This window comes from Sciurus carolinensis, chromosome 11 (genome assembly GCF_902686445.1).
Source record: "Sciurus carolinensis chromosome 11, mSciCar1.2, whole genome shotgun sequence".
NCBI lineage: Eukaryota > Metazoa > Chordata > Mammalia > Rodentia > Sciuridae > Sciurus > Sciurus carolinensis.
In genome coordinates this window covers 13,902,640-13,923,141 of record NC_062223.1, presented here as the reverse complement: position 1 = coordinate 13,923,141, position 20,502 = coordinate 13,902,640, and the positions used below count along the sequence as shown (strand labels likewise).

Genomic DNA, 20,502 nt, shown 5'->3' with positions numbered 1-20,502 from the left:
TCAAAATGCAGTCCGTAAAAATAAGAAAGAAATTAATAAAGCCACTAATCCCATCATGGGGGACCCACCATCATGACCTCTTCTAACACTGATTCTGTCCCAAAGGGTCCCCCTCCAAATACCATCAAAATATGAACTCAAAATTGTTTCCAGCACATGGACTTTGGGGGACACATCACACCATAGCAAGATCTTCTCAGCCTCAATCTTGGAAGATGCTCTAGGTTGGCAGCTATTTTCTCTGAGCACTTTGAGCCGTTTTACGACTGTCTTCTGCCTTCAGCTGTCGATTCCAAGGAGCTGACTGCCAGCCTACTTCACAGTTCATCCCCATTCTCCGTCCTCATCACTGGTTTTGTTACCTTAAGAGCTGGGTGTAGACTTCTTTCCCTTCATCGCGTTTGGGCTGGGGGAGGTCCCACAACAGGCGCTGAGATTCCTCCTCCAGACCATCTGTGGGCCAGCGGGTGGTCAGGAGCATTCTGGGTTGATGGTCCTTTCTCTTCACTCAGAGTCAGCGGTGAGCTGGGCTGGCTCACGTCCTCTCCCCACGAGGAGCTTTCTTTCCAAGTTCACCCTCTGAGGATGTTGGATTTGGGGCTCCTTGCTTTAGGCAGAGGGCTCAGACTGTTCTTTACTTGCTCTGCTCTGGCCCTACACCACTAACATGCTTGGCCACCTGGATCAGCAGTCACCTCAGGACGACCTCTGCCTCTGTTTCTTTGCACCTGTGCTTTGTTGTCACCTGTGACCTCTGGCGACTTCCCTTCTTCGCTTGTCACCTTGGCTATGCATTTTAGAAAATGGTTTAGAAGATTGTTTTCTGGTGTTTTGTTCAGAAATGGAAGCTGAGCCATCCTTCCTGGCCCATTTCAAATGTTTCTCTCAGGTCCAGAAGACTTCGCTCTGTATCGTCCTCACCTGGCCTGTGCTTTGGTCACTCATGTTTGTGAACCGCAGGCTCCTTGAGGGCAAGGAGGGGTTCCTCTCTCCTCAAGTCTCTGGAAATGAGTGGAACTGAACCCAGGAACTGGACCCGCCCCGGCCCCAGCCTGTGCTGCCAGGGACTCTCCACTAGAGGGCAGCCTCAGCCGGGACCGGGGCCGGATCCACACCCCCCCCCACGGCGGGCGGGGCAGGTTCTCAAAGTGGGAGGGGCCTGGTTCCCTGGGGCTCCAAAACCTGTCCCATCAAATGTGCCCTCGGTTGCAACCCGGTGGAGTCGGAATCTTTGCCATTCCACAGGTGAAGAAATGAAGGAAGGGGAGGGCGAGGAGAGGTGACCCTGATAGGAGATCCTACAGGGCTGGGCCAGAAATGGGAACCAGTCCCTCCCTGGACCCCAGGGTTCTTCATGAACAACCAAATGATCTGTTCCTTCAGTCACTCAACAAGCATTTATTCAGCACCTACTGTGTGCTCCCTAGGGAGTACGGGAGCCAATTAAACACACTTGGTCCCTGCCTCCTTCCTGTGTTGTCTGTTGGCCGCTGTCCAGTTAGACCACTGGGCACTTCCCAGGCAGTCCCCGCCTCCCTCTTCCAGCCTGTGGTCCTCTGCTCCTCTGGCCCAGAGATGGCCCCCACGGTGGCCTGTTGAAATCCTGCTCGCCCTCCAGCCCCAGCTCCCACATCTGACTCCCCCAGAGGCACGCTCCATCAGTACCCGGGGGGCAGGGAGTGTCGAGGGGAGTCAGGCCCTTCTGTGCCCTCTTAGGAGGCAGCTCCCCCTGGGCTGGGGTCCCTTCTCTGCAGAGGAAGGTGGGAAATGACCTTCTCTCAAATCCTTTGCCATCAACACTTTTCCGGGTTGGACTGAGGCTCTTGTCTCTCCACGGTGCTTCATGACCAGGCCCTCCTGCTTGCCAGCCACCGTGGCACCCAAGGGCCAGGCCACCCTTGGGATCTGGGCTGTGTGGATGGGACGACAGTGGCTCACCCTGGCAGCGGGTGTTGACTCAGCACGTACTGTATGCCAGTGTCCCCTTTTGCCACCAGGAATGAGGCACGGTCCTTTTGCTTCCCCTCTCCTTCCTGAGAAGACCTCGGGGAAGTGTATGTGCCTCTAGGAGTCTCCGGGTTCGCGGGGGATTGGGGGGCTCATGACCCAGGCAGCTCCCCCAGCAGCCCCTGCAACACCAGCCTGGCTTCCTGGAGACCAAAACCACAAGCAGAACGTAGAGGCGTGAGATCTCGCAAGCTGGGTTTGGTCGCTAGTGTGTAGGAGAGAGCGGCAGAGAGAAAGACACCAGCAGGAACAGAAAGGGCAGTCCAGGAGGGACGGGCACACAGCGTCCTCTTCCAGGCCCAGCATGGTGCTTCCCGTGGACGGGCACGTGTAGCGGTCAGGCACAGATGGCTCAAGACATGTGGCTCTTCTTCGGGATCACGGCATGGCTGATGGTGTCCCTCTCAGGTAGCCACCCTTCTGTCACCTCTTGCCACTCGGGCTGGGTCCTACCCTCTGGGCCCCTTTCTGGAAGTTTCCTCCTGGCCACCTTTCTGGAACCTTTTAGTAAAGATGAGACCAGGAGGCCCTGACTGGGACGACAGCCCGGGGGGCTTGGAGAGGGCCCAGGCACAGCTCTTAGCTTACTGATTCGAGCAGAATTAGTCCAGGGGCCTGCATGGTGGCTGGACAGTGCTACCCTCCTCAGAGGCCTCCCCGGAGTGAGATGTTGAGGGCAGCGTGCTTTGTGTCCTACCAGTGTGTCCCCAGGGGCTGAGGAGGGAGACACACTCCCACCCATAGGCTCGGGAACTCCCCTCTCCCCTGTTCCTTGCCAGCTCACAGGAAGGGGCCTCGCCTTCCAGAGAGGCAGGAGCCCGATAGTCCTATTTTCAGTGCCGAAGCTGAGGCTCAGGGTTCTCCAGACCCTAGAAACCAAACTTAGAACTCCCCACAATCTGGTGGCTTTGGTACAACCTGCTGGGCTTGTTGAGGGCACAGATGTGCGGGAAAGCTCTTGAGGACCAAGCCCCGCCATTCTGACTGCCTCCAAGTGCCAAGGTACCCTCACCTCCTGCACCAGCTGACCACAGAGCTGCGCTTACTAAATACTTGGGCTCAAGGGTCTGTGTGGGAGACAGTCCAAGCCAGCCAGAGCTGGGCAGGGGCCGGAGATGCAGGAGATCCTGCTCTGCTGGGCTCTCCCATTTGGGGGTGGACACAGCACTCGGCCGGGGACAGAGGTCCCCCCTGCAGCAGGGGAGCTGGGTGCTTTCCTTTGGGTGCCATGTCAGGCATGGGCATTGAGCTGGCTCGGGGGGCAGCTGGGAGCACGTGGGGACTCTGCGGGGTGGTCTCTTCTCTCTGTCTCCATCTGCGTGTGTGTGCGCCACGCACCCCGACATTGGTTCAAGGAAAGCGTGCGTCCTGGGCCTGCGAGGGTGGGGCCTGGACTGTGCCCCCCTGGCTTGACCCAGGTGGCTCCGGGCACTCAGTGGCCTTCTGCCCTGAGCTGAGAGCAGATGATGCGAGGGGCCCTCCCTCCGCCTCTCCATCAGAGCCACCTCCTCTGCCCCCTCCAGGAGCCCTGACTCAGGATGAAGTCAGGGTTAGAAAGGTCTATGGCCGCCTCCGCCCAGGGCTTCAGACTGGCTCTTCCCACAGCCTCTCAGCAGAATGAGAACAGGGGAGCTGGATCCTGGGCCCCCGTGGGCTGGAGCCCCTGGGCAGGTTGGTCCAGGGAGCCAAGGGAACAGGCCCCGAATGCTGCCTGAAGGGGAGCTCGGGAGGTTGGAGGAAGGGCCCTCAGAGCCCGGCTCCCTACTCTTCAGGCTCTCGGCCCCGCCGGCCACATTCTTGTTTTTGAAACCTTGTTGATGTTCAATTGACTCACTTTTTGTTTCAAATACGAGTTTTAGTTTTGAAAGGAAACTTTACATCACTGTAGTAAGTGGAAAACCAATATCATTTGCCATAAATAAAAGGCAAAGAGAAGCACTAAAATAAACGGCGGCAAAACAAAAAATTTTGGAACCGTGGGGTGGTGGGTACACATCTGTGATCCCAGGAACTCGAGGCTGAGGGAGGAGGATTGCAAGTTTGAGGCCAGCCTCAGCCACTGAGCAAGACCCTGTCTCAAAAGAAATTAGAAAAGTCATGAGGGGGGATGTAGCTCGGCGTAAAGGACCCCTGTGGCCAACCCCCTGAAACAGGGAAAAAACATCTGCTAACATTCTAGCCAAAAATTCAAAGAATGCCAACGACCTTGAGTCGGAAGCTCAAGGGCACCCCCCTTGTTACAGGGCAGATGAAGTGGGTGATGTCGACCCTGGCCCCTAATTGCAGCTTTCTTCTGGACTTTTCGAAGGTACTGAGGCTCTGAGCAGAGTAGTTCCTTCGCTGATTTGGTGACATTCAGAGCTGCTCTCTGAGACTCAAGGGTCACGCATGGTCTGTTTCTTCCTGTTGAGAAACAGCCTGGTGACAGGGCTTTCTGGGCAGAAGGAGCGCTGCACCCCAAAGCAGGCTTGCGTCCCAGTTCCAGGACTGATGGGAGGGAGGCAGCGCCGCGCACCCTGGGCCCGTCTGAGTTCCTTGCTTTCTGTTCTGGCCTCCTCTGTCCGGGATCTGCTTGTGTGTATTTGAGGGGGGCCGTCTGCGTTGGGCCAACCATGTTTTGGGGAAAGGACTTAGAGCTTCTGAGGAGAAAAAGGAAAGGGAAACGAAGAAGAAGGAGGAAGAGGGGCCAAGAACCAGGCCTGGAGGGACTTCCGGGAACCTTGAGGCCAGGAGGTCTGAAGCCCGGGTGGGCCGCCTGGCTCTGCCTGGGCCGCAGGCTGGTGGAGCCTGGCCTCTGAGCAGGGGCAGACCTCCCGGCCCTGCTCCCAGCGCTCTAGCCTGGGCCTCCCACGGCTCTCTGGCAGGAGGCCTGGGTTCTGGGGTGGCCCCTGGCAAGGACTTTATGTTGTCGGGGCAACCAGGGCTTGGAGATCCAGACCTTCTGCTTTGCTGCCGGTACTCCCTAGAGCCCTCAGCCCAGGACCCTCCGATTCTGTGCCTCAGTTTCCTGATCTGTCAACTGGGGGTGAAGGGCCAGAGAGAATGAACTAGAAGTATTTTGCTGGGGAGGCTGAGTGGGATCAGGAGACCTAAAGTTTGGGCTCAGTCCTGCCTCAAATTCACATGCCGCTGGCTGCTTTTCTCCTGGACTTGCTGCCCCGTCAGTGGAAATGGGAGCGTTTTGGATCCCGTAGGTCCTGTGTAGACCCGGCACTGTGATTCAGTCACGCAGAACCAGGTCCGTGACTGATTCCATCAGTGGGCAGGTGGTAAGGTCCTCAGGGCTGCATTTGTGTGCTGAAAAGGCAGTTTGTGACTTTAAAAATAACAGCGTTTGGGGCTGGCATGTGGTTCAGTGGTAGAGCGCTTGGCTAGCACGCGTGAGGCCCCAGGTTCTGTCCCCGGCCTCGCAAAAATAGAAAAGGAAGAAAAGTATTTTACCTCTTTAATTAAAACTTTAAGATGGGGCTGGGGATGTAGCTTAGAGGTAGAGAGCACTCACTTATCATGTGTGAAGCCCAGAGGTGGATCCGTGTACCACACACACACACACACACACACACACACACACACACACACAGATTAAAAATAAAATGAAAATTCAAGAATCTGTCTTGGGCTGGGGAGGTAGCTCAGCTGGTAGAGTGCTTGCCTCGAAAGCACAAGGCCCTGAGTTCGATCCCCAGTATGGCAAAAAAAAAAAAAAAAAAAAAAAAAAAAAGAATCTGTCTTTTTCCTTAACTTGTAAATTCAGCATATAATCATCAATTTATTTACAAGCCCAATGGTTTTTAACAATGACTTTCATGAGGTCTTTGATGGATATTTGAACGAACCAAGCTGAACAGAGTAAGCTTCCTTAAATAATAAATATCCGTAGCCTTAAATCTAATAAATATCCGAGCATTTAAATCTGTGCTCTTCGACATGGTAGTCACTAGAAACACACACTTAAAATGGGGTACAAATTGAGATGTGTAAAGTGTTAAATATACAGCAGATTCTGAAGGTGAATTCAAAGAAAAGATTTAATCTGTAATCACAGTTACTTGGAAGGTTGAGGCAGGACTTCAAGTTCAAGGTCAGTCTTGGCAGTTTAGTGAGACTATATCAAAGTAATATTTTCTCAAAAGGACTGGGCATGTAGCTCAGTGGTAAAGTGCTCGTGTAGCATGCTTAAGGCCGTGGGTTCAAACCCCAGTACCCAAAAAGAAAAAAGAAAAGTAATGTATCTCATTAATAAGTTGTTGGTGAATTACATGTTCAAATGATAATGTTTTAGATATGTAGGGTTAAATAAATCTAATTATTATAATTAAGCTTCCCTATCCCTTTTTGCTTTAAATGTGGCTACTAGAAAATTTTAAATTACACATGTAACTTGCATTATATTTATATTGAAAAATACTGCCTTTGATATTCTAAACTGCACTCATGAATGTAATGCATCCTATTTTCTTCCTCTTAATTTTTAATTCTGCAGTTCTGGGGATGGAACTCAGAACTGCTGTATGGGTAGAGTGGTAGGCAAACATTCTGCCACCGACACCCCCACTCCATGGATCCCATTTTCTTACAGAACAGAAAACAAGGGCAGGGGACCTAGCTCAGTGGTGGGTGCCGGCTGAGCATGCGTGACCTTCCCCAGCACCGCAAAAAGGAAACAAAACTAAACCTTCCCAAGAATTTCAGAGGATGCTTTTAGTTCTAAAAAAGCTGAGATGAGCACAGTGACTACTCAGTTCCTGAATATGCTGACGGCATTCACAGACATGGCCAAGTGCCCCTAAATTTCAAGCTTAAAATTTGAATGGAAGTCAATTACTCCATCACGTCTGTGAAAAACTCCAAGAGCCCCATGTTCTAAATCATCCCAAACACAGGACTTCGGGCACCAACACTTGACCACTTCATACCAAAGTTCAGCTCCTGGGGATTTTTATTTACTTTATTATCTTCACTTTCTGAAGTCTAATCTTCCTGGGAGTCAAAGCCCCCTACTAAGGGGGAAGGAATTGTACCTTCGCAGGTGACTTGGGATATCCCACACAGGTCGGAATTTTCCATCTCAGTGGACTGAGTTGAGGTCAGTTTTTTGTTGTTCTGACAAAGTTTAAGATATGATCCTCAGGGGCTGCTGCCGACGGACATGCGACATCCTTTTGGACAGCTCGTGCCCTTGCATTGTGCTGGTCCCCCGACTCCCATCCAGATGACACAAACCCAATCACCTACATCTGTCTCCTCGCCCGGAGGGGCTCCCCACTTGATTGGATTAAATTAAAGACACGCAGTTATTTTTGTCCTCATTTCTTTTCATGTTCTCCCTGTTGGCCAGAGTCTATCTTTGGGCTGGTGACGTAGCTCAGCGGCAGAGCGCTTACCTGGCATGTGCAAGGCCCTGGTTTCAATCCCCAGCACCAAAAACAAATAAATAAATAAATAAAAGACTCGGTGTCCTAGGTGGATCCATACTATAGGGCCAGCTTCTACATATTTGCATCTTAGCGTGACTGCCTGGGTGCAGACTGAGGACTGGTGAGGAGAGTTAGCACGGCCATTACTGCAGTGGCCATCTAGGGTGGTGGGGCTGACCCCGAGCCAGCTAAGCACACAGGGATCTGGAATGAGTGACATGCTGCCTCTGTGTTCAGGGAGGCCTTCTTTAATGGCCTCGCCATTTCCTGGCAGGAAAGCTCAGGAATTCTACTGGGCTCCAGCTGTTGGATTCTGAGGCCGAGGAACCAACCTTCTCCCTGCGATAGGTAGAAGTAGGTGGGTGGCCCCACCGAAGCTTCGGGAAGGGGGCTGGAGGGCCTCTGAGAGCAGCCTGATACGAAGAGCACCCAGATATGAGGCCACCTTCCTGGTCTGGACCACAGACGTGAACCCCCGACTTCAACACCCACGCCAGAGGGGCTCTCCACACACACATCCTCTGCAGCCCTATCTGGCCCCGGGGTCCGGGGCTCAGAGCATGGGGCTTACCCAGAGTGCTCTTCCTGGGGCCGCTCATTCTGATCCACCTCACCTCACAATCCCCTCAGTGCTCCTTTAATTGATGCTTTGTTTTCTTTTGTTTAATCAACCAACAAAGTCCTTGCTTTATTTATTTTTGTGATACCATGGATGGAACCCAGGAGTGCTTTTCCACTGAGCCCCATCTCCAGCCCTTTTTATTCTTTTTTAACTTGGAGACACGGTCTTGCTAAGTTGCCCGGGCTGCCCTCAAACTTGTGATCCTCCTGCCTCGGCCTCCTGCGTCACTGGGATTACAGGTATGGGCCCCCATGCCTGGCTCAATTGATGTTTTAAAGTGTAATTTATTTTTAGAAGAAACTACATGACTCGCTTGAAAGGAAAGCTCATGTGAAGCAGCATAATGAGAGTAACAGTGAAAACAAACTTAACGGACCCACAACCATGTCCTCCAATTCTAGCTCGATGCTTTGCTCCTCCTTTTGCAGGATGGAGCGGTGTGGGTTTGGAGAGGCATTAATGACTAGCCCCACGGGGGCTTTCTCTTCTAAGCAATCAGAACGGCTGAAACAACAATGAAGGGACATTTACTTCCTCACCTATCTTAGTGGCATACGGTATCTTGTTGGTGAGCCCCTAACCATTTCTCATGCCTGGGGGTATGGGCCCCAGGATTTGAAAACACTGATCCAGAGACAGGCCAGGGGGCTGGGCTCTATGCCCCCTTTGAGGACTGACCTGCTCAGCTGCCTGGGAACATTCTGGATGGAAGGGCCCCAGATCAAGCAGTCCCCAGGGACCCTCGCAAGCTCCTGAATTTCCCCCGAGAGTCATGAATCTAGGGGTGGTATCCAAACTCATGCTCTCCACTTCCGCTCTGGGAAACGGACCCCCTGCAACCCGAGGAAGAGAAAGAGCCCTCCGAGGGGTGAGCTAGGAACGGAGTTTTGAAATTAGCTCTGACCTGCACTTGCAGGGTCATCTTAGAGAAATCCTTCCTTTCTCTGACTCTAGCTCCTCCCTGCAAAATAATGGGCAAATTCAAACACCACGGATGTTGCCTAAAAATCCTTGCCCTCTAGGTACGGTCCTGGGGACATCACAGTGTGGAGCAGGGCAGCTGGCTGTGAGCACAGAACCACCCCGGGGGAAATTAGCTCTAGGTGGCCCAGTATCACAACGCTAGCTGGGACCCTGGGGTCAGTCATGTGGGCTTAGGTTTGCCGTTCCAGTTCCGCATGACGCTGGGGTTGATTCTGGACTGCACGTGAGAGATTAAAAACACCCAGCTCACCAAGGTACATGTAAAAGTCAATTTAAATCATGTTTCTGAAAAGTACCCAGGCACAATGCAGTGCTCAAAGAACATTAGCTTATAAATGTTGCAAGGCCAAATCCCTTGTGCCGATGAGCGCAGGGTTTGGTAGTTAACACTGTTTGCCCAACGAGCTGATGGACCCACGTGGCAACCCCATTTTCTAGATGAAGAAACTGAGGCTTAGCAAGGCTTAGAAACATGTCCCAAATTTGTAGCTTGTAAGTGCCAGAACCTGAGCTTAGCTCTCTCGGTGGGGAGCCCAGGGCCCCTTCGGTCACAAGAGAGTGACCTGGCTCTGCTCCAGGTGGGCTCTTCTCAGTGCTCCGTCCAGGTATGAAGTTTCTCCTCCAAATGCCACCCCCACCCCCACTGGCTGGCAACCGCCCCTCTGAGTTCAGAGGCAGCTGTGAGGGACCTCTGAGGTCCTGGGACGCCTCCTGAAAGGCCTCTTGGCAACAGACGAGATGGAGCGTGGCTGTCCTGCCACGGTGGCCCAACCTCAGGGGCGTCCTGCCCATTGCCAAGCAGATCAGGGCCAAGAATGAAGGCAAAGTCAAAGAGGCATCATGAGCCCAAGGAAAGCTCGCCTGGTGGGAGGCTTTATCTTTGTGCATTTATTCAGCACCTGCTGTGTGCCAGGTCCTGTGCTGGCATTGAGATATGAAAGGTTTCCCTGGAACACCTTCTAGCATGACCAGGGTCATATGGGAACAACAACTTGACACCCTCATCGCAGGGGACATACCATTCTCCAAGCCTCAGCTTGGAATGCTCATCCTGTCCCACCTGACAACGCTGGGACTCCTCCCGAGCCAGGGTCTGTGGAGGGACAAATGGCACCTGACTCTGGCCAGCTAGTCGCTCCCCACCCCCCGCCAAGCGGGAACTATCAGAGTTACGTGATTTGTCCCCAGTGCCATCTGATGCTGAATTTAAAAATCCGTGTCTGTACATCTCCTGAATCCTCACTCTAAAGCCTTTAGCTGCACCGAGTCAGGGACCTGGGAGTCGGGACAGAGAGGACCCCACAGGTTGTTTTTCTGGGACATTGCTGTCCCAGAGAATCTGGCATTGAGGAACAGAAGGCGTTAGTATGCAGAGAAGGGCAGAGAAGGGTGCCAAAAACATGCTAGGTGCAAAGCCACTTTAGAAGGGGTGCGTGCGGGAACTGGCATGTGGCGCTGATCACGCCCTGATACCAACTTCCTGGTCTTGGCGCCGTGTTCTAGTCGTGAACCGTGTCCCGGGGAACTGGGCGACGGATACCTGCAATGTCACTGTGCTATTTTTGCAACTTCTTGTGAGTCTGTAATTTCAGAATTAAAAGTTGAGGGGAGAAAAAGGACTTCAGGCAGGAAGACCCGTTGAAGCAGAAACCCAAAGGTGGAGGCAGCCATGAGGGGCTGCTGTGGGGAGCTGACCATCAGCCAGCCCCGCTGGCCCCAGGGGTTCTGTTGGGGGCCACAGTCCTCCAGGGAGCAGCTGTGTAGGTGGGTGTGTCATGCGGATGTCATGAGCTGACAGTTGTGAGGACACCATGCACAGTGACCCGCCAGCAGACCCAGGCGTGGCAGGGACAGCGGCCTCAGTGGGTGACTCTGTAAATACATAACACCGCCTTCTTACCCTGAGTGGTTGCAGGCTGGCAGGTGAAGGCGCTTTTCCCAGACGGCACTACCAGCAGACGGCAGATCTTCGATTTGACTTCAGTCTCCAAGGCCAGTGCTCTTTCTCAGCCCTAGAAATCGGGCCAGGGAGCCCACCCACCTCAAGGTTCCTGTGGGACAGTCCTTCCCCCATTCTCTGGATCCTTTCCACACCCCACCCACCATCGTCCAGGCTGTCGAGGACCCACGTACAGCCAGCGCCGCCACCTCCAGGCTGGGTGGCCGTGCTGAGCCCTGGCCTCCCGGGCTGTGCGGCAGTGTCAACGGCCATCCTCGGGGCCCAGGGAGGACGGAGCTCCTGAGAGGGTGGCTGTCATGCACTTGGAGAAAGACGAGGTTTCTGGGGGATGCCAGCCTGCTGGGAGACCCGCTTGGTTAAACCTGCCAGGGGCTGCGGCCGGGGCTCACGGGATTGGGTGGCAGGCGGAAAACCGAGAGAGGCCCAGGTTTCCACCCACCATTTCACAGGCTCCTGTGGGCCTCCCCCCCTACCCCACCCCTGCCACCTCTGCCTGAAAATAGCACCTGAGGGAGGCCAAGAGGGGCCTGCAGGGCTGCTGGGCCCAGGAGGCTGAGAGGCTGGGCTACTGGCCCTTGGGAGGTCCCGGATAGGGGCCGTGTCGGGAAAGTGATTCCTTGCTTTCTCTGCAAAGGAGGGTGCCCTGGGTCTCCACCCTGTGTTGGGGGGCCCATTAGAAGATCCTTTACGGTTCTGGGCCACTGCTAACCTCCATCATGACCTGGCCCAGGTGGGGACTTCAGGTGGTGCCAGCAGAGGCCCAGGGAGTCTGCGTGGGGCTGAGGCGGAGGCGGGTGTGGGGCCCTCGGCTGTGACGGAGCCTCAGAGCTGGGAACTGCTGGGGAAGCCCCTCTGATCCCCCGCTTCCACCGTGGAAGTGACCTCCTGCTCCTCCCAGGCTGGACATGGAGGTGCAGTCCCTCTGTCTTCAGAGCCAGGAGCAAAGCTGAGTGTGGCTCTGTCCATTTTATGTAAGAGCAAACCGCTGCCAGAGGCCTCAAGCAGTGCCACCTGGCTACTGTCCTGGGACCAGAGTCCTCACGGGTCACTGCCCACTCCCACCAGCTGCCTCTTTCCAAATGGAGTTGGGGGTAGATTGTGTCTGCCTGGTGGTATATGTTTTGCCGGGGTGTTCATCGGTTCCAGGAGGGAGTCCTGGGGGCAGGCAGAGGTGAGGGGGCACACCCACACCACGCCAGGCACCTTCTCTCATCCGGGAAACATGCTCTCCGGACAAATTAATCCCACTGGAGAAATGCATGGTCCCACCCAGGGCATCTAGGAGCACAGCAGTGTCTAAGCGGGAAGGGACCCCAGACAGCCGCCAGTCGGGGGCTCCCATTTGTCAGAACAGAGCTGCCCGTGGGCAAGGTCTAGAGCCCCGGGTGAGAAGCCGCTCCTGCAGTCCTTCCAGGGCCTCTTCCCACACGGTACCCGACACGTGCTCAGCTCCCCACCTCCTTGCAAGGTGGCAGGGCCGACTGGGTTCAGCCTGAGCACGGGTGACCCTGGGCTCTGAGGCATCTGCTGAGATAGGCGAGGGGTGGCTCTGTCCAGCCTGCCCAGCTGCCTCAGTCCCTGGGTTCTGGCCTCTTCTCCCAGGGCTTTTGAAACTGTATTTCCGCATGATTTCAGACTTACTGAGAAGCTGCAAGACTAATAGAGCAACTTCCAGATGCACTGGTTCCCGCTGCTGAGCAACTCTGTTTGCTTTGTTGTTTCTCTCCATGTCTCTCCATTTTTCTGTTACCTATTACTTTTTTCCTGGACCATTTGAAAGTAGGTTGGAGAAATGATATCCCTTCCTCTTAAGTACCTCCAATATGTTTTGATTTTGTCTTTGTACTGTTGTTTTTGAGACCGAGTAGCTATTTTATCCATTCTGGTCTCAATGAGAACTCCAGTCTCAGCCTCCCAGGTAGCTGACATTATAGGCATGGGTCACAAGGGCCAGCCAATAATAACCTTTAAGGCAAAAGAAAATTCTGTTTAACATGCTGCATTTAATTCTCACATCTCATTATTCTTCTTTGATCTTGAGCACTTTCTCAGATTTTTCTTTCTCTTGGGTGACATTGATCTTCAAGCATACAGGGCAGTTGTTCTGTAAAAGGTCCCTCATCTAGGTTTGTCTGATAATTCCTCATGATTAGATTTAGGTCACGCCTCTTTGGGCAGGAATATCACAGACGTGATGTGTGTCCTTCTCGGGGCACCGTGTCAGGAAGTGCATGGTACCCCTTGTCCTTTGCTGGTGGTCTAACTGACGTCTTGGCTAAGGTGTCATCTGCTCTGGGTCTCCACTGTAAAGTTTCTCTAGGCCCCTTTTGTAATTCACATGTATCTTGGGAGTCCATTCTCGGTACCCGACTCCCCCCAGGCTAGTTGTGACATTATGAATGATCCTAACCTGAATGGGTTATTCTAATTATACAACTCTGTCATCCCTTCTATGTTGACGTCTATTGACTCGTTTTTCTTTGCTGGCTCCTGGGTGGGAGCCAGTTGGAGGCTTGCAGAAAGGAGGCCCAGTTGGAGTGCTCCCTCAGGCCGCCATCTTGCCCTGCCAGCGATTTGGAAGTTTGGCTCAGCTTCTCTCTGCCACCATGGCCACTTCTCATTTGTCGCCTCTCTTCTACCATGTGTTGGGTGCCACTTTCAGTCACAGATGGGATGGAACAAAGTCCCAGTCTTCAAGGAGCTAATGCTCTAATGAGGGACATGAACGAACAAGTAAACACATCTTAAAAGCAGCATCATTTCAGAAAGGAGTGGGGCCGACATGTCAGGGGGGATTTTGGAGGCATGGGAGAATGGGGGAAACGGAGTTGAAGAGGTTGGCCGGGTTGGGGCACAGAGAGTGGGGTTTAGGATTAATTCAAGGGAAAGGAGAAATCATCACTAGGAGGATGTGATGCAATCTTTCCTTCATTTGTACAAAATTACTCAACGAACATTTTTTACATCAACACCTTTTTAAAATCTCAGTTTATTTAAATCTAGAAATTTTTCGCTACCATATGTCTCAAACCAATACTACTTCAGGGACTAGGATGGACCCAAATACACGCATCAAACGTGGAAAACGAAGGTGTTGGTGCACAGCCCACCTCTCCGAGCCAGTGAGTGAGCTCTTCCTTTGTGAAGAAGTGTGGGGTGTTAGGGGCTGAGCAGCCCCCTGCCGAGATTTTCTGCAGGAGTGCAGAATTGGAAAAGGCGTAATTCGCTTACTGTGAGATTCAACACTATTTAATCTTACATCTTAAATTGCCTTCTGAACCCCGCCTGGCATGGGAAATGCTTCACTAATTGGTGGGAGCAGCAGGTGGCAGAGGCAGGAGGCCATGAAGGACTGCCTGGCGCTGAGGTGGGAGCCGGGAGGGTGCCCCCAACTCCTGCAGCCAGACCCCAGCGGGTCCAACCCACTCTGACCATGGAGAAGCTGAGGCCCTGAGAAGGGGCAGGGACTTACTCAGGGTGGGCACCATGGCTGGCTCAGTCCTTACGGCTCTCTGCACTCCCACCCAGCTCTGGCTGAAAGTTTAGACGTGATGTCAACATTAGTCATCCTTATTGTAAAAACATCGCAGCGACCACATTAAAAGGAATGCAAAAAGGGAAGAGCAATCTCGCGGGTACCTTCACCCAGCACCGTCATTCATTCTTGCAGGAGGGAATTTTGGAAGTCCAGGGAGGGTCCAGGGCATCTGGCTCATCGGCACGAATGTGGGTGTGCTGGCGCTCCTCACCTTGGGCTGGTTTTCAGCCATCTTTGTCAGGTGGAGATGGGAATTCTGGGATTTGTGTTGATTTCAGCCTCCACAATCCCCACGGAGAACTTGGGGGCAAATTTCTGAACCTCTGAGCTAAGATGGGTACAACCCAGGGGTCGACTCCTCAGCTTCTGTGCTGTAGACGGAGCTCCTCATGGATAATCTTTAGTCATCTGCAACTGTGGGGCTGTCTCAGTTCCAGCCACCTCACTATAACCCCGAAACTCAGCCCTGCAAAGCTTTTGTGTGCTGACAGACTCCATGGGCATTGGAAGAGAAAGATGGCATCTCCCTCCATCTTCTCTCCTCCCTTCCAAAACTCTCTAGAAGCTCCTCTGAGCTCCCTGCAGCTCCTGCCCCTGGAAGCAATTTTTTGTTGCGGGTGTAGGTGTAAAAGGGGTGACTTAGTTTCCTAGGGCTGCCACAGCCAAGTTTCACAGACTGAGCGGCACAAACAACAGATATTCATTTTCACACAGTTCTGAAGGCTGAAAGTCCAAGATCCCGGTGTCAACCGTGAGGGAGAATCTGCTCCCTGCCCCCTGCCCCCCGTACCTTCTAGAGATTCGCTGGCAGCCTCTGGCATTCCTTGGGTTTGTGGAAACATCACTGCAATCTCTGCTTTCGTTTTAATATAGCTTTTACCTACAAAGTGTGTCTGTGTCGTATTTTAGGAGGACACTTTTTGGATTAGGTTCTCCCTTCATGACCCCAGTTTAACTTGATTACCTCTTTAAAGACCTGCGAGTCTTAAGGTCACCTTTGAAGTACTGGGACTTAAGATTTCAGCATATTCTTTTTTGTGCAGGAGAGGGACACATTCAGTCTACAGTCGTGTGTGTGAATGGGTCATTTATCACTGTAGGTTCAGAGATGAAGAAGCCCAGCCCTACACTCCTCAGGAGTGGCATCCCTGGGCTCTGACGATGGACTTGTTTTCTAGAGTGGCTGTACCAAGTCTGTGCCCCAGCAGCGCACTCCCCTCTCACCCAGGCCATCTCACTTACCATCCAGGGTGTAGAGCAGTGTCCCCTGCTGTGGCCAGGCCTCCCTCAGACCGCTAAGGCCAGGTACTTTCTTGTATTTGTGGTCCTGCGTCTCCTCGTCTCCCCGAGTGCCTGTTTCTGACTGGTGCCTATTTTCTATATTCTCGCCTTTTTCCTTTTCCTTTTCTGAGGAGGGCTTCCATTAGTGCAGGTGAAGAGAGGAAGAGGAAGGGGAAGTTAGGGTGACTTTTCTGGCCTCGTTTCTATGTGTGTGTGGTACTGGGGATTGAACCCAGAGTCCTGTACCACTGAGCTGCACCCCGAGTCCTTTTTATTTTATTTTATTTTTTGAGATAGGGTCGATATGTTATCCAGGCTGGTCTCAAACGTGCAATCCTCCTGCCTCAGCCTCCTGAGTGTCGGGAATACAGGTCTGCAGCACCGCCCAGGGTTCTGGCCTCACATTGTAACTGAGAGCTGCTCTTCTTGGATGCTCCTTCAGGGGAGAGGCAGGAAACCCTTCCGGGTCACAGTCTCTCTTGAAAACCTGCAGGCCAGGTGCAGTGTAGAGTGTAGAGTGGTCTCGATTTTAAAAAGATGGTAGGATACGGTCATTATCCACTGTGTAATGGCTCAGCAGGGGCCAGGTCAGCCACTACAATCAAATACATTCACTTCTGTAGCGACACGTGTGGTTTTTCACACCACAGGGAGTAAGGCAAGGCCATGAATGTCCTCACGGGGGTCCAGGTCAGCAGAGTTATGGAAACACCTTCAAGTGGGGAGGCTCCGGGGCTTCCCTTGCAGTAGGGGTTGTGCCAGAGCATTCCCAGAATGCCATTGGCTGGGCCCCTGGGTGCCCGTTGCCTCTTCGACACCAGTACTGGCATTAAGAGGAAGCAGGGGATTTGAACTCACACCTGTGACTCCACAGTCCACTCACTTCTAACTCCATGACGCTGGCTTCTCTGCTCCCCAGGACTCTAAAGTTTGGAAGCCAAGCAGCCAACCAGAGGGGCAGGCTGGGAGTGACTGGGTGGGAGGCCAGCTGGCTGAGCCAGACCCTCACTCCAAAACAGTGGGTGCTGGGTGCCAGAGCCTGAGGTGCCCACCTCAAACCTCAAAAACTCCCAGACACTCATCCCACTTGGGCAGTGACCAAACATTTCTCTGGGTCTCTGCTGGCCCCAGGCGGAAGGTCTACAGACTTTGCACCGCAGAGAGAGGCACTGACCAAAGACCCTCAGGGACTCAGAGAGCAACAGTGCATTTCTGGGTTTGAAGTGAGGGCTTGAGTGCCTTTGCCAAGAGGCACAGGGATCCCCTTGACGCCAGGCCACTGGTAGACCAAAGTGCGCATGTGTGCGGGCGTGTACGGAGAGAGGAGCAGGTCGCCACCCTGCAGGCGCTCCTCCGCGCCCACCCGCGCTCTGGAAGGGTACATGTTAGGTAACTCGGGCTGGGCAAAGCCCCGGATGCCTGCTTGTCTCCATTACTTTCTCATCCCTAAAAACTCCTACTCATCCTCTAAAACCCCTCTTATTTGTTCCTTGCTCTTTGAAGTTAAAATTATTCTCTCCTGCCTCTATTTTTCCCAGAATACTTTGTCATCATATCAACCACAAGCGTGTCTGTGCCCTCCACAGGGGCGTGGGGCCTGGCACAGAGCTGACTGAGAGTGAGGAATCCCTGGGGGGTGAATGAATGGCTTCTCCCCGGCTGAGCATTCGAGAAGGGCCGTGAGCTGCTCAAAGGCACCCTAGTTGCAACTCGCAGAGGGGAGCAAGGGACAGTGATGTACGGGACAGCTGAGAGTGTGGTTTGGATGTCGAGAGACCTGAAATCAAATTCTGGATCCCCTTCTTGGTAGCTGTGACCTTGGGGAGATCACCCCATGCTGCCGAGCCTCGGTTTTCTCATCTGAAAAACAGATGTCAAGGGCCCCCACAGAGGATTAGGAGGAGTGTGCTTAGGGGCAGATGGTGGCCGTTCAGATGCCACCTCCCTTCCAAGGAACCCATGTTTATTTCCTGAACTCGAACCCTGGGTCCACTAGGACCTTGAGCCACATGGATCCATATGGCCATTGGCCACTGCCAGCTCCCAGCAATTAAGGACAGGTGGTGGCCACAGAGCCTCAGGCTGAACATCCCCAGAGCCTTCTCAGCTTCTCTGCAAACCTGGATGTAGTGTCAGAGAGGAGGAGGGTGGTGGGTGGGAAGGGGAGCCACTGGGCACTGGAGACAACCTACTAGCCTGGCTGCTGAGCCAGGTTGGTCCTGGGTTCCAGCCCAGCCTCAAGTGCCGGCTGTCTTAGAAGGGCTGTGTTTCCTGCCAAGAAGGGATGCTGATGACTTCCGGGGGCTCCTGGAGGCCCCAGCTAGAGGTGGCCTTCTCTTAGGTCACCTCGGAAAGGTCTCAGCATCTCCCCCTGGAGTGGGGACAAGGTTCACACCCAGGCTTCATTCACCCAGAAACTGATGCTTCAGCAACTCTGGGAGACTTCGAAGCAGGGCCCCTCTGAGAGCCAGTGGGTGGGGGCAGGCCCCCTGGGAAATCCTGCGGGCCAGCAGAGTCAGCCTCCACTCTTCCCAGCCGCGGAGGCCAGACTTCCCAGAGGGCCACGCTCGGGGGGATTTTAGTCTTGAATTTAGTCTCTTGAGTCTCGAGCCCAACACACTAGGCCCATCCTCCTCCTGGCCTCTGCTCACGCTCTGTCCTCTGCCCTTCTACCTCCCCTCACCTGGCCAGGCTGCCTGCTGTCATGGGAAGAGTGACTCGGGCAACGCACTTGGACTTGAATCCTGGCTGTGGACTCCAAGCTATGTGGCCTTGAGCTGGTAGCTGAATTTCTCTGAGCTTCTTTGTCGGTAAAATGGGTTTTGTAATCATGCTCCCTCATAGGTCGTAATATGTATCAAACACAGAGGAAGTCCTGAGTAAATGTCAGCCTGCTTCCCCTGCCCAGTGACGTGCTCCTTGATCTTTAAGCTCTAGCCCAAAATCACCTCTCCTGTGGTGCATCCTGGACTCCGGTCACCTCCACCTGGTCCCAGCAGGCCTCTCCCAGCTCTGGGTTCCTCCAGAACAGCAATCGTGACTCCCTCGGCACTACCTCCCACAGATATGATTCTAGTCGGCTCTTGACACTCAGGCCTCCTTGCTCGAGGCCAGGGCCCCCACCCCTCCACCTTCCTCACAGAACAGGGCCCGGAAATGCTCGGGGAAGGTGTGGCGAGTTCTAGAGATTTCCATCTATCGTAGGGGCAGCTAGGATTGGTTGAGCACTTATTGTGCACCCTGAGGTGATGGGGTGGTGTGGTTAAGGGAGCCCAGGAGACCCTCTGTCTGGGTCCAAATCCCTGCTCTGCCTCTTATGAGCTCTACTGTTTCAGAAAGTTCCTAAATTTCCCCATCGGTAAAGCGGTGATAGTAATCACATTCACCTCTTAGCCCTGTTAAGAGCTCTCCCAATGTTTTCCCAACCCCGGAAGGGCACAAAGATCATTGGCAGTACGCAGTGGTAAGACTCAGACAGTTGACAAAGGTTTTTCACATATGGCTACTTTTAAAAATTATTTTTTATTTTGATCACTAAAATCATATATACTAAATTGTCACAGAATTAAGAAAACACAGAAAAACCAAAGAAACAACCTACCAAGGATGCTGCCTTCAGAGAGCGATTGTTACTACCCTGTTACAGAATCTTCCAGACACCCATTGAGGGCAATATCTCAAACACACAGAAATGCATTTTGAGGATTTTAAGAATCCCAGGGCATTCAACTCCACCCCCACTGAAGAAAGGTTGACATTCCCACCTTTGCTCAGATCTAACGAGGAAATAATTAATAAGATGGGAAACCTTGCCACTGCTGTTGAAAAGTCTCCTCGTCCTTCCCCACCCGTAGCTCAGAAGCATCTTTTCCTTCCGTGTTTTTAGGTTCTCATTATACAAAAAGGCATCCATGCACACAGGTGATATCGGGGCACGAGATGTGTTTTGTGTGGATGGTTTTGTGTGGATGGTTTTCTGATGCAGAATCTTCTACAATTTATAGTTCTCATTACGTTTTCAACACCCATCTAAGGAGAGGGAGGGAGAGAAAGGGGGTAGAGAGAGACAGGGAGAGAGAGAGAGAAAGAGAGAGAGAGAGAGACCTAGTTCATTCATTTAACTGGAGAATTCAGTCTATGATACAACAGAGTACATTTGTTTCCAATTGGTGGACTGTTGTTGCTACTTCTAATTTTCTTCTGTTACAGTGAACAACCCCAAGAGTATCCTATTTTCTAGGAGATATATATATACACATAAAGGTATAGTTTTGGGGTTAAGGACCTTGAATTTTATTTCTTGTCAGCACTGTTTAATGCGCCATATTATAAAGACATGCTCGGTCCTGCATATGGGGTCTGTAATCTGCTTTGCCACCTACCACGCATGAACGAGCACATGCATACATCTATCTTCTTGGGCACTTACGGAGGCCCGGGAGCTGGGTTTGTCTTGTAAGTTTGCATCAGTCCTGTGAGGCTTCCCTGACCACGAGGTGAGCGAGGTAAGTTGGGCACATGGAGAGATGTGCCCAAGGTCACGCCAGAGTAAGGAGAAAGCTGGGTCTGGAACCCAGACGAGTGATTCCAATCCCATGCTCCTCCTGCTGCCCAAGACCCAGTAGACAGTTTTCTCCAACCGGATCTAAGGGCTCCATGCAAGACCTCCCCCTGGAGGAGGGACCTGGACATC

The 20,502-nt window shown here is 52.9% G+C and overlaps 1 protein-coding gene across 8 annotated transcripts in view; it reads left to right on the top strand.

The window, feature by feature from the left end:
- The first annotated feature begins 2,227 nt into the window (after nucleotides 1-2,227).
- Cd6 (CD6 molecule) overlaps nucleotides 2,228-20,502 on the top strand; it is a 37,890-nt gene continuing 19,615 nt past the window's right edge. For all 8 annotated transcript variants that reach the window (XM_047517261.1, XM_047517266.1, XM_047517263.1 and 5 more), the window contains exon 1: nucleotides 2,228-2,415. In XM_047517261.1, coding sequence (XP_047373217.1) covers nucleotides 2,355-2,415 — 61 coding nt within the window. In that variant the 5' untranslated portion in view covers nucleotides 2,228-2,354. The remainder of the gene's footprint in view (nucleotides 2,416-20,502) is intronic.